This window comes from Podarcis gaigeae (assembly GCF_964106915.1).
Source record: "Podarcis gaigeae genome assembly, chromosome: 2".
In the NCBI taxonomy this organism is placed as follows: domain Eukaryota; kingdom Metazoa; phylum Chordata; class Lepidosauria; order Squamata; family Lacertidae; genus Podarcis; species Podarcis gaigeae.
Window position 1 is genome coordinate 89,463,957 of NC_139679.1, and position 14,014 is coordinate 89,477,970.

General features: G+C 42.2%; 1 protein-coding gene across 8 annotated transcripts in view; it reads left to right on the forward strand.

The window, feature by feature from the left end:
* The first annotated feature begins 2,479 nt into the window (after positions 1-2,479).
* The window catches only part of NR2C2 (nuclear receptor subfamily 2 group C member 2), a 40,986-nt gene continuing 29,451 nt past the window's right edge, over positions 2,480-14,014 (forward strand). For 4 of the 8 annotated variants that reach the window (XR_014560556.1, XM_083724115.1, XM_083724118.1 and 1 more), the window contains exons 1-2: positions 2,639-2,857; positions 6,966-7,049. Coding sequence is in view for 4 of the 8 variants with exons in the window: in XM_083724115.1 (XP_083580241.1) it covers positions 6,990-7,049 (60 nt within the window). In the remaining 4 variants the exon portion in view is untranslated. Of the gene's footprint in view, positions 4,723-5,083; positions 5,894-6,965; positions 7,050-10,298; positions 10,417-14,014 lie in introns of those variants that run through there. The other 4 variants (XR_014560555.1, XM_083724119.1, XM_083724116.1 and 1 more) reach the window with 4 other exon arrangements.

Sequence of the window (14,014 nt, forward strand, 5' to 3'; positions counted from 1 at the left end):
TTCAGTCAGTTATCATCTTGACATAAGTTCAATCCAACACCCAGATTTAGACAAAAATGCAACTTTGTGGTTGCTTGACATGGGGTAGGGAGCTTTTTCAGCTAGAGCAGCCCTCTTTGGCAACCCTCTGGGGGCTGCATCCAGTGGTGGTCATGCATCACACAAATCACACACATATAAGTGTATGCACACACCACTCACATGTACACACATTCCCCTCCAGGCAACGGAGCTTGAAAACATTATTTTAACTTTTTTCCAGCCTAACTGCTGGCAGGAAGGTGCTCTTCCTGGATAATGAAGCTGGGGAGGGTGGGTTAACCATTCCCTTTCCCCTACAACAATGAGGCTTGAAAGTTTCATTCTGCTGGAAGACAGGACTTACTGGTTTCAGAAGAGTCCTAAACCAGTAGAATGAAACTCACTGATAAATTCTAGTTCAGCAATTTCACACCTGAGTGTCCCTTTGTTGTTCTTTTGTTGGAGAATGGTGACTTGAGATCAGTGGCAGAGGGTCTTGGGATACTGAAATGTTGCGATTTCTGAATATTGCCATCTTTTATATCAATTGTATGCCCATGTTTTCTTTCAAAAACTAACTTGTTTGTCATAGGTAGGGAGCAGAAAGGCATTGTTGGCAGGTTATGGCCTATATCAACTTGGACACAAGCAGGTGAATGAGCTAATAGTGTAGCAGATATTATCTGAGGGAAACAATGCTGGGATTTGTTTCTATTTGGTGGCCTATCTTTGCTGCAGAATATCAATTTTAGAATAGAGTGCTGCCTGTAAGAACTCTCCTTGCACTGGGTTCTTGGTTTCTAGGATAATTGTTTGATATCTTGGCTTAATAACAATCCATCATTTGCCAAGTCCAGGAACAGCAACAAACAAACTTAGGTCTGTTAATAACAAGAATGGAAACTTAAAATTATCCTTGTGAGCTAGGTGGAAGGAGGGATGTTCTCTTGAAGAGAATACACACAAGCAGCCCTCAGATTAGGCTCTAACTCCAAGAATACTAGTTTTCTAGAAAAAGCATAAAGCTTGGCAATTTTCAACTCCATTGGGTAGATCAGATCTATTGAGAATGCTATCAGAGAAGTAAGGCTTTTTTTAAAAAAAAAAATTATAACCTCATGCCATTTATCATGTATCTATTTTGAAGGGCCTATATTACAGCAAATATAATTTAAAAATCAATCATTCACAGAAATGTTATGTTAGGACAACACAACCTCACAACATAAAATAAATTTTAGGTGGAAAAAAGGCATAATGTACACAAAACTTTCCAAAAAAAGCAATAGAGAGAAATAGGTAATATAGGGAAACATTTTCCCCCATTGTTAGAATTCTGTGGTATCCACTACTAGATTTTAAAACTTAAAACTTGTTTATTCAAAATTTACATTAGAAATCACAATGCATGCCTCTCACCTACTGATAGACAGGAAAGAGGCAGGATGCCAACGATAATTTCTATAGATATGCTACTTAGGAAACCACTTTACAGACTGACAGATAAAGAAGACAGCATAGCCAAGCACAAATCTTAGGTGCCCTCTTAAATGTCCTGGTAGCCACACCTCTGAGTGCTCTCAAAACCTATATTAAGCAGCTTACTAAATGGGTCTCTCCTTAGTTTTGCAAAAAAAGCATTTAAAAAAGTTTCAGACACAGTAAAAAACATGGCAGTACTTTTAATGGGCCCATCTAAGAAAACGTCAGCTGATCCAAAATGGGACAAGCTTGTTTACCTGGACTGGCCAATACAATCAACCTATTACTTTGCCATCTGTACAGGCTTACAGTCAGTTTCCAGGGCCAATTTAAAGCCCTGCTGTTAACTTTTAAAGCTCTAAGCCAGCACTTCCCAACTGGTGGTCTGTGGACTGCAGGGGGTCCGTGGCACCATTCACACATGAAAAAGCACCACAGAGATATCGAACTTTTCAAAAGCCCATGGCTTTGGCTTTTGAAAAACACGGGGACTGCCGTACTTGGGAACCCCACTGCTCTAGTCTAAGCAATGCTCGAGGACAGGATACCTGAAGAGATTACCTCTCGCATGCCTGAGATCAGGACGCCCCTGAGGGGAACTTCTGCCCCTTGAGAGGCAGCCGCGAGATACCGTTGGCGAGGATGGCGCGGGCGCCGCCCGGCGGCTTAAGGCTCTTCCGCCTGCGGCGTCGGGGTTCCAGGAGGCGAGCGAGAGCGAGCTCTGCCCTGAGTCCGTTACCCCAGTTTGCAAAGCGCAGGCCGCGCACATGGAACCCGGACGCCGCCAGTTGCGCCTTAAGGATCGCAGAGCTAGAATGGGGAGGGGGGGGGAGAGAGAGAAGGAAGCTGTGTGGGATGGGACAGGAGGCACGCGAGCGCTCGAAGCCGCCGCCGCCACCACAGGTAGCCCCTCCCTCTTCTCTGCCGCTTCCCCAGCTCCGGCCCCGCCTCATTAGGCGGAGGGGGTGGCGGTGGGGGGAAGAGATGGAGGGGGCCGCGGCCGGCGTAATGCTGGGAAGAGGAAACGAGGGGACGCTCCCAGGCGGCAGAGGCGGCGGCAGCGGCGCCCGGCGGGGTCACGAACTCTGACCTTTCGGCACAAGACTCCCGTTCACCCCCCCCCCAGAAAACAACAATAATAATAATAACAGAGCGGCTCTCCTTTCCTCCCCCCCCCCATCTCTGCTCCGTGCAGGGCAAGACGTTAACCCCTCTGGTGCCGCTGCCTCCGCCTGCCTTTATTCCCCCCCTCACCCCACTCGAGGGGCCCGCAGGGTGGGGGGGCAACCCAGGCCTGGCCAGAGACCCGTTGCGAGGCAGCCACCGCCGGGCTTGCTTGGCGCCAAACCCTGAGGTAAACGAGCTTCCTTATTCTAGCGGGTCGCGGCGCGCTTCGGGCTCGGAGGGGCGACGGTTCTCTCGAGGCGGAGAGGGAGGCGCTGAAACGGGGGGGGGGGTGCTGGCGGAGGTCGGCGGGCTTCGGGCGCTGCGCCGTTTCCTTTCCCGGGGTCTGCCGTGGCCGCGATGCCGCAAAAACTGCACCGGCTCCGAGTGAGGGAGAAAAGAAGATGGAGTCTGAGCGGGCGGAGGCAGTGGCTTGAACCCGACCCTTTTACCTTTGCCACCGGGAGGGCGGAGGGGAGGGGGCGGCGGGTATTTTGCATACGGGGCAGCCCGTCGCCATCTTAAGCGGACTCTTCCCCCCACCCTACTACCACCACCCGCTTCTCTCCCGCTCTGGGCTGCCGCTCGCCACGCTCTGGGTGCCCGCGACCGGGCCCGACCAGTTACGGGCGAAGGAACGTTAGGGAAGGCGGGGAGACTAATGGCGGAGCTTTTGGACTTGGCTACCTGCCAACTCCGCCATCTTGTGCTTCAAGTGCCTTTTTCTCCTTATCTCTCCTTCCCCCCCCCCCGCAACTTTAATTGGGGGGCGGAGGGGGGAAGTGGCCTGAAGGGCGGTCGCATTGGCCAATTATACCCGTTGTGGCGGTGGGAGGGCGGGCTTTCCTTTCCGCTGGCGACGAGAGCCGATTGGTTGGGCCGGGAGAATGCGCGAAAAGGGGTTCTGTGGAGGGCGACGCTATACCCCTCGTCAAAGCTTTCGTTCCTGCCATCGTAGTTTCTGGCTGAATTAATCCCCGTTTTTCACAAAAACGTTGAACAACAGTATCCTGTGGGAACGCAAGGTTTAGGAATGTTTCTCTTGCCTTTAGCAAACTCAAGAACACCGTTTTAATTGCGTGTCAGAGCTCAAACTGCAATCGTAATCTCGCTTACCTACGAACAAGCGCCACTGAATTCAGCTGGACTTGCTTCTGAGTAGGATTGTGCTCTTAGCCTGTCCCCACTAACAGAAATTTACCAAATTTTGCACCTGTGTTTCTGGAATGTATAAATTGTCACAACCTGAAGCCTGTGATGTGTACTTGAAAAGAATACTTTGTTGCAAATATGTTTCAAATATATATTTTGAAAATGATTTTAGTATGTCACACAAAACCACAGAAAAATTCAGGAAAAGTGATGCAAAGCATACTTTCCACAAAAGGTAACCTGTCACTAGTTTAAAAACAGGTCAACCCAGGCTGTCAATATTTAGCATGAGGGATCCAGTCACCGGACATTTGGGTTTGCACAATTAAAGTGGATTAAAGCTCTCGGACACAACAAATGTACTTTTAAAACCCTCGTTTTTTTGCAGTTAGAAAAGTGACATGGAGATGCACTAAGAAGTGTGTGGTAAATTGTTGATGTGTAACCTCACAAGCAAATCAGAATGAAGACTCGTACTGTAGTCTTAAAACTTTCCAGCAAACAAACCTGAACAACTGCTTAATGAATAGACCTTACTTACAAATAAACTGTGTAATCAAATGAGGATGAATGCTCAGTAAACAGATCATCTTGAGGAGCTCATGGGCCACAACTATAGACTGAATGTGCTTTTTTCCTTTAACCCACGTGTAGCCAACATAGTTTCCTTCATATAACTCTCATCAGCCCCAGCCAGTATGGGAGTGTTAGTCCAGCAATATTTGGGGGTACAACATTGGCTATCCCTACTTCAACCAAATGTAATTTGTAAGTTTAGATCATTACTATTACTATAATTTGTTTCCCAGTTCCATTAGTGATGACACTACTAGGGTTGCCATATTTCAGAATGTATGTGAACTGCCCTGAGACCTCCGGGTGTAGGGAGGTATATAAATGTATGTTGTTTAGTTGTGTCCGACTCTTCGTGACCCCATGGACCAGAGCACGCCAGGCCCTCCTGTCTTCCACTGCCTCCCGCAGTTTGGTCAAACTCATGTTTGCAGCTTCGAGAACACTGTCCAACCATCTCGTCCTCTGTCGTCCCCTTCTCCTTGTGCCCTCCATCTTTCCCAACATCAGGGTCTTTCCAGGGAGTCTTCTCTTCTCATGAGGTGGCCAAAGTACTGGAGCCTCAGTCCTTCCAGTGGGCACTCAGGGCTGATTTCCTTCAGAATGGATAGGTTTGATGTTCTTGCAGTCCATGGGACTCTCAAGAGTCTCCTCCAGCACCATAATTCAAAAGCATCATATAAATGTATAGGGTGGTATATAAATAAATTCAATAAATAAACAAATAAAATAAATGAGCTTTTTAAAGGGAAAATTGCTCTTAGTCCTGCTGGACCCATTTCTCCCTGTTGCATTGCCTAGATGGAATGATAGCAAGAGGAGAAGAATGTGACTGTTTCTTCAGATTATGGTTGCTCTGTTTTGTTTGCATCCTTTCTCTCTGGGGTGATGGGGAGAATTTGGTCCAACTCCTTGCTAGCACAGCTGCTGCAGGGAGGATTATACCAAAAGAATGTGCACAAGAAGATGTGGTGCTGTTTACCAATCTACATTATTATGCTGCTCACCTGTGCCACCTGTCCATCTTGCACTACACCTCTTCTTCGGTGGGAGGTGGTTGTGTGGTTGTGTTGCTTTCATCACTCCTGGCAACAACACAGCACAATGGAAGAGGACATCCTAAAGAGGTGGTGGTGGCTACAATTCAGCAATGGTCACCGCACTGGTGCTTCGGCATCAGTAGGCAATAGATTTGGGGAGAGGATTGGCCTTTAGCTAGCATCCATATATAAATGTTAGTTCCCATTCTACTTTTGGAATACTTTGTCACTTAAGAGTGACCAAACTCAGGTGCACCTCTTTACTCTTCTGTCTAAATGAATGGCTGCCATTCATTCCTATCTCTCCCTGTAGCACACAGCTTCAGCATGTTTTGTGTCAGTTCACGCATGGTGGTGAAGTCTAGAATAACCAACCTATGTGAACTTAATCTGCATCCTTCAGTCCTTTCCAGGGTCGCCTGGAACATGCAACAGTTTAGTGACAGATGTGTGGGTCCTTGGTAAGCAGAATAATGTGAAAAAGTTTAACTGTGTATGATGCAGAAAAGTGTGTTGTGCCTGCCTCCATGGAATCCTGTAATATACAGGCCTGTGTTCTGGCTTTCTTTCCTCTTTACAAAGTACAATGATAGGCATTTTCTTAGTTGCTTTATAATAAGTGAAATCCTAAGATAATTTGCAATTTCAGTAGTGTGAAAAGATCTGGAAATCAGCTTGTTCTTTTAGCTCTATATAGTTAAGTCACTTTATAGTTCCCATTATCCCACCCAAAACAGTTGGATACACCTGCATTTCCTCAAAGCTATGTGAAACAAGAAGTGTTCAGTCCTCTGTTGCAGTAAGCATGGAAGCTAGGAAGCATAGTTTCTTTGGCCTTGCTAAGCAGCTAGTGAAGGCTTGCAAAAGCAGATAATGACTACTACTGGTTGTTTCTTTCTGAACTAAGTGGAGATGGTTATTTCATGAAAGTGGCAAATGTTTTCTTATTTCATTAATCTGATAAAATTAACCCTCTTTCACAAACTGAACACAGGATTTGGTTATTTCACAATAACCAACAATATTAATGCCTATTCAAAGGTGCTTAGATTTTGGTTGGGAGGAAAGCTCTGAATGAGCTGGGAGATACTCAATGGACAAGATAATATTTCTAAACAGATGTGAGTGGCATGAGCTGTGAATCTGTCAGGGGTCTGTCTCTTGCTTGGCATAAGAGACATATCTGCAGTGTGTGAAGAACTTGAAAAAGATGAGGGGCCTCTCCATGTTGTGCTCATCCACAAATACAGTTACTAATAAGAGATTCCTGGTCCTTTTGGCAACCTGGTGATGGCATATATGGAGCTCAGTACCTCTTTTATTTTTTAAAATGTTATTTTTACTTTTTTCATGAATAAAGCAATTTAATGATTGTAACATAATATCACTGTTTTATAATGAAACGTTTGAAACTGTGTTCAGTACTATCACGGGGGTGTATACTGTACTATATTTAATTGTTCTTAGTAATAAAATGGCAAAAGCTTTAATTTTTCTGTTGCTGATAGAAGTTATTGGCATCTCTCCAAAAAGGTTCTCTAATGATCCTCCTTCACCATGACAACCAATATGGAGGTGCTGGCTCAGCAGATAGTGGAGACACAGCAGGTGGCTGAGGTGAGTGAAGGATGATATTACAGTAACTCTTGACTGGTTTTTAAAAAGAAAATATAATTGTCTATTGTTTACAGATGGTCAGATCTAAAGTGGATTTTTTTCATAAAATGCTGGTTATTCCACTTGAAAATATAAAGCGATATTTTTCAATCCCCATGTTTTGTACTGAACTTCATTTGTATATAACAAAATGTCCACCAGGAGAGCAGAGGGTAATGCCTTTCTCCACCTTCTAATGACAGCTTGTCATACAGTGCTGCTGGGTGAAAAAAATGTGGGGCTGCACTTAATTCTGCAGCCATCCCCCTATATCCTGCAGCCTGGCTGAAGGGCCTAGATGAGACCTGTAGGCATGTGCAAGTCTTTGAACATGTCCAGTGTGGCTTCTGCTGCTTCATCCATATAGATATTTCTTATGCTTTTAAGCAGATCTATTTGCTGTTAGGTAAAGGTAATGGACCCCTGACCATTAGGTCCAGTTGTGACCGACTCTGGGGTTGCGGCGCTCATCTCGCTTTCTTGGCCAAGGGAGCCAGAGTACAGCTTCCGGAGGTCATGTGGCCAGCATGACTAAGCCACTTCTGGCGAACCAGAGCAGCGCACAGAAACGCCGTTTACCTTCCCGCCTTGCTGTTAGCTGTGAACTAATCTATGTTTTTCTGATTAGTGTAATCTCATATCATCCACTTGTACCATCCCAGCCAACACATTTTTTATTTCTGCACCAGGCTTCTAACTTATAATAACATACAGGAACTGTTTACAGAATGGGTGTTAAGTGATTGTGTATTTCTGTCAAGGAGGTCATAGATTATGCTGTTGATAAGTAGTTGCCCATTGTCTGTTTCAAGCCTGCATTGTAGAGTTCTATTTCATTTATGCATCCTTTGCATACAGTAAGCCCTCAACTTATGTGGGGGTTATGTTCTGGGGATCGTGCCTAAAGCCAACATTGTGTATAGTCAAAACCCATTAGGTTCAATGGTGGGTAGGATTGCCAAAGTCATTTTCCCTGGAACTCTGCCCCATTTCTTTATTTATGCATGCATGCCATGCACATAAAGCTGAATGCACACAAGTTAAATGTGTGTAGGTTGTGGGCTTACTCTATCTTTTAAAAATGGCCAGGAGCCTTATCATCTTCATCTAGTGAAAATACTGTCTTCATTTTTCCCAGATTTAAATCCAGTGACTGTATCTTAAGGCTAGATGACTGTTTATTAATAAAGATTATATCCCAGGTTTTTTTTAATCTGTATTTGAAATTAAAGTTTGTTAAAATTTAATTAAATATTCCTTGAAGTAAATATAAGTAGAGTCATGGTGTTAAAATGTTATTGGTATTTTGTGTGACATAGTCACATTGTTCAAATAGTTTCCTCTGTTGCACAATATAGTTATTGTAGTCCTTTGTTTTATCAGTAGCATTGCAACATCTACTTTTTACATTTGGGTTTTCTGTCTTGTGCTTAACATTGTCATGTACAGTAGTACATTTGTTGTTTCTACATTTTTACTCTTCAATATCACTAGCCAAGCTGTCCAGTTAACTGAGTTAATTCTGAAATAGTCTTCAGTTCAGAATAACCAAATACATCTATAGACATTATTTTTACTGATTAGCAAAATGCCCATGAAATTATTGAAATGTATGTTATATTTGCTTATTTGCATTACTGGAGGAGACTGATGTTGAGTGGACACTAGGACACCACCAGGTGAACGTTGTTGTATTCCATTCATTTGAAGAGAAAGAAAATGTTAACCTTTAGGGTGAGAACAGATTTATCTACTTACTCCTCATGTAACAAGGACCCTCTATTCCTAGGTGAAATATTGTACTCAACCCTCTATATATCCCATGGCTAAAGAGGCAACATATATTGGCTTCACATAGTCTGCCATTATTTGTGGTTGCCATACTCCTCTTTCTTCCCTTGAGTCCTCTGGCACACATAGAAAAATCAGGGGAGTGGTTGTCTCTCAGTGCTTTGGTCTTTGGAAGGGACATGAGGAGTGAGAATCTTTGTTATCAAGTTAAAATATGGAGTCAGAAGGCAAACGCTTCTCTCCCCTGAATCTTCTGTTTAATCCAGAGTGCGGAAGAGGGGCAAGAGATTGGTTTCTCGGTTAAAACAGTGAAATACACCCCTGAAAATGTGCAGGGAACTTGGAGTTTTGCATTGAGCATGTGGGAGAAGGATTGTCACTATTGGTGATCTATGACCTTTCCCTTCCTGTCAGTTTCCAAACTATGCCTATCCTAACTACCAGTAAGGTGCTTGAAAATAGGAAGCCGGACAGACTCAGACACAAATGAGCATAGTTATGTGGATTGGGGTTTTGCTCGGAAAGGATGGTCTTGTTAGCTGCTGAAGTACCGGTGGTTGGTCTAATAATACCGTAATTCACCCAGTGCAGGGGGAAAGCATTGCAGTTCAGCACAAAGCATGTCACTGAGAGTGCCATCTTTAATTTAACCACTTTCTGAACAATAATGACCTAACGCTATGCATAAATTTATGCAGTGAAAGTATATTGCATATAATGTTTTGTAATGTCATGGTTTCAGCACTTTAAAAAAGCTGAATCAACATAATGTGGTCCCCGCCCACCTTTTCAGAAGTTTCTGTGATTTTCAGAAATTTTAGTTTGTTGTGTTAATTTATAAGACTTACAGTTATCTCGTTGTTGTTGTTGTTGTTGTTGCTCCTCCAGAGAATTAAAATGGTGGCTTTAATGCTTCTAACACATACCATGAAATTAATGGATTTATCATTATGTGCAATAAAACTGATTCCAGCGCAAAATATTTGATGGGTGCACAAGAATGTAGTGTTTGTTTAGCTATATTAAGTTAATGAACTGTAAAGATAAAATATGTCCCATAGGGAACAAAATAGTTTCCTTTTTTCATGTTACTGGTCTGAAAATTATTCAAGAGCTGGACAAATTATTTTCTCTTGAATTCTGCTACTTTGTAGTTTTTATTGAGCAGTAGTAGTTGGGCACAGGGGAGACAAAGAGAAGGAAAAGCTTTGTAACCTGGGTACATCTCCCCCAGTGAAATTAATTGTATTATTAGACAAACTGCTTCAGCAGCTGGCAAAACAGCAGGAACACGTCGATTCTGCTTCCTTGGTTACAGGGAGTGATAGTGTACTTGACCTTCAGAGGAGCAGGGTCATAGAGAGGGCATTTTTAAACAATTCTGTCTGGTTTTGTGATTGGAATCTTTATAAATGGAGCTCGGATACAAACATTTGGGAACAGACTAAAACTGATCTCTTCATTTCTCTTCGATTGTTTTGGCCAAAGATCTTTGCTGAAGAAAAATGTAAATAAAGCTGCAGAAGGATTTGACACTGTAAGTACTAGAGTCTGTACAGTATCAAGCGAGAGGCTCCAGGAAGCAAATGATTCAAAGGTTATTGAAGATGGGAGTGTTGTTATTTTTAAGAAGAAACATTTATGTTAAATGTATAGTCAGTTCACTTTGCTTATCTAATCCTTGTAAATGTTTTAACTTAACAGCAATTTTAACTAAGAGTGTATTGCTAATACTGCTCCTAGTTTAAATTGATTTAAAATTCAGAATATTCTAATTTCACAGTAATGGCCATTTATCTGGAAGCTGACTTCTAATTAATAGTTTGAATAATTAGCACTACTTGTTCTCTTTAAATAGTATGTACAGTATTTTAGCACAGAATTTTAATCCACAGTTTATAGCAGTTTCTACAACAAGCGTATTAGGATTTAGTTTGTATTTCCTGATAAACTAGAATATACTGCCTTTTGCTCAACAGAAATGAAGGGTTATTACAGGTTAAAATTTCAGAGTAGGAATAAATCTGATATCAAGTAAACTGTTTACCTACCTATTGCCAAATGCTGCAGATGACTCACCTTTTTCTGACCTGTGTATAAAGGTGAGATTTAAAGAGAAACCAGTAGGTACTGACTGTAATAGTTCTAGAACTACAGATATATAGGATTCAAAATAAATTAGTTAGAACATGTTGGGTAGCTTTAAAAGTGGAGTTAAATATTTAAAGTTAAATGTCCTTTTTTTTATTTACATAATGCAGCATCTTCTCAACATTTGCTATATTTTGTCAGTGTCAAAAATGCAAAGTTAGCTTTTAAACAGAAAGCTCTTGCATTGTGCTTTTGAACTTTCAGCATATGTTCTTTCCTTATGGATAACAATAGCATTCTGCAAGTCTTACACCATTTTATTGTGTGGGTGATAGCTAATGTTAGTCATACACAGAGTAACATTGATTACTGGGGGGGCTGTTCTGAGTATGACATTATTAGATATCACCTGTTTATTTACATAGCTGGTCTGTTTCATCTAAGATCTGTAGGCAGTACAGCTCCAAGGACCAAGCTGAGGAGCTGCAAACCACTTGTATATTTCATTTGTGTTTACCTAATTAACACATTTTGCATAAAATTTTAATATGGTGGCTTTGTGTGCTTTCCCCATGATACTCCCTGTAGCTGCAAGACTACAAGTGACATTCTGAGGATATTTTTCTTGGGAAATAATAATTAGTTAATTGTGTTCTTAATGTAAAAAATAATTAGTAACCAGATAACGCTGTTGCATGTGTTTCATATTAAAATATCATTCCTTTGTATTTGTTTTTATTTATGCACTGTTTAATTACAATAGTCTCAATGTGGTGTAAAAGGAACACAATACTATATAAATAAACATTGGTTAAAACTATAAAAATAAAATTAATTCAGAATACCTTCCAGGTACAAAAAGAAAAGCCTCCAGTAGGCACTGGAAGTTCAGAAGGGAGGTAACCTGTCTTACCTCAGTTGGAAGGGAGTTTCCATAAAATGGGACCACAATTCTGAATGCATGGCTGCTGGTAGATACAAGCTGTGTATAAAAGCCATGGTGAATCACTGGCAGTGACTCCCCCAAAGACCTTAGTGGTGTCTTCAAGAAATAATGGATCAGGTGGTCCTTGAGGTATCCTGGACCCAAGGTATTAAGGGCATTGTAAATTAACACAAGAACCTTGAGCCTGGATAGGGATTGTTTTGTCTTTACATGCTTTTTGTTCTGTAGAATTTATATTTGCTTAAGGGAACAATTGTGAACGTAAGAATTTCTGTTTGTCTTGTGTATGAAAGGACACTGAGCAAGATTACTTATTTGATGACAAGTGGCCAGAACTTTTTGTTTGGTTGACTGCTAGATGCATATTCCGAATTTGCAAAATAATAAGCTACAAAATGCTTTATATTGTCATATTTGTCAGACAGGGCTCGGTTCAGATGCAGTACCAAGTTGTTGTTTGGCATTATATACAGTACACTAGTCTTGGTCTTGCATGCTCCCTTCTCCTTATGCTATCCCCGACTTTGGCTGCAGTCCTATCTATACCCACTTCTTTGGGAATAAACCTCATTGAACTCAATGAGATTTACTCCTGAATACATCTGTACAGGAGTGTGCTATTAGTCATGACAAACTATAGTTTGCCATGAACATCTGAACTAAGCAGGCAATGGAAAGAATCTGAGCATGCTGTGGAGGAGGGAGTGCATGATTCTGAGGCTCAATTACTTTCGTGTGGTGAAAGAAAGCAGGCTGCAACTACAGATGGGTGAAGGGTTGGACCCGTCACTGATGCCAGAAGCTACATTTACCTGCGGCTTGTTTGCACAACCTAAGCAAAAACCCTTAGTATCCATTTTTTCTTTCTCCCATAAAAGTGAATGACTGCCATTAGTGCCTAGCAGAGCAGGAGGAAACTGCTGCAATTGCACACCAATGTGATGGTGAATGGCCTGTCCTCCACTGACAGGGATCCCATAGAGAGGTCTTTCATACACATATCTCAGGTATCACTCAAATATTTGACTTTTTCTATGCCTGCCCCACATTATACTTATGCTTCTATTTTAAATTAAGACAAAAATTAACAACTGCATACTGAACTCTTTTTATTTAAACCCCCCCCCCCACTAATATCCTGCCTATGGTGGCTCACAAACATCAGTTAAGGCAATATACAGTTTGTAGAATAATTAAACAAGTGAACAAAATGGCAGCTAAATTCATAGAAGGCAGAAAGAAACTAAATCAAACTAAAAATACAGCAAAACAAAAATTTGCAGCACACCAAAACACTGGTAAAGATGGGGCAGTGTGAGCCTCCTGGAACTGGGAGTTGCACAGCCCAGCTGTGCAGTTGAAAAGGCCCCTCTCATGCCCTGACCACTTAGTCTTCAGTGGCAATTGGATGCAAAGCAGGGCCTCTGATGAATATGGCAAGCAGGCTCATGTTGGAACAAAACTATCCTTCATGTATCCTGGTTTCAACCATGCGGGGCACAGGTGGGGAATCCCTGGCCCCTTTTCATTCCCGCCCATTTCCTACAAGGAAATTATGCTCATTTGCACAAAAGGGCCTTTACCCACTAAATTGCTGCAAACGGGGATTTTGTGGGTAGCAGCTGAGGAGCGAAGGGTTAAGGCTCCCTTTTCCACACTGTGCTACTGCATCCTCAGCCAGGTGATAACCAGCACTTTGAATTGTGCTCAGAAATGAACTGGTACCCAATGCTGATTGAACAGTATGAAAAGTATTTGTTCTGAAAAACAGGCCCACAACAAAACTCTGGCTTCCAAATTTTGTATCAGCTGAAGTTCCTGAATAGTTTTCAGAAGCAACTTTCTATAGAGCTTATGTGACCAATGTTAGATCTGCTTTTTGCAGAAAAGGGCACAGTTGGTACATCTCCTTTTCCACATCCAATTAGTAGTCCTGAGAGGCTGTTGAAGAGGCTACCAAAAAAATCTAGTAATGAAACAAAACAATCTAGTACTGTACGGATACAAAAATTATGCTAATGGAGCCAGGCTAATTCAGGCAACATTTCCTGCCATCAAACTAGTTCTTCCTTGTTGTATATGGTAACAGCCCCACCGA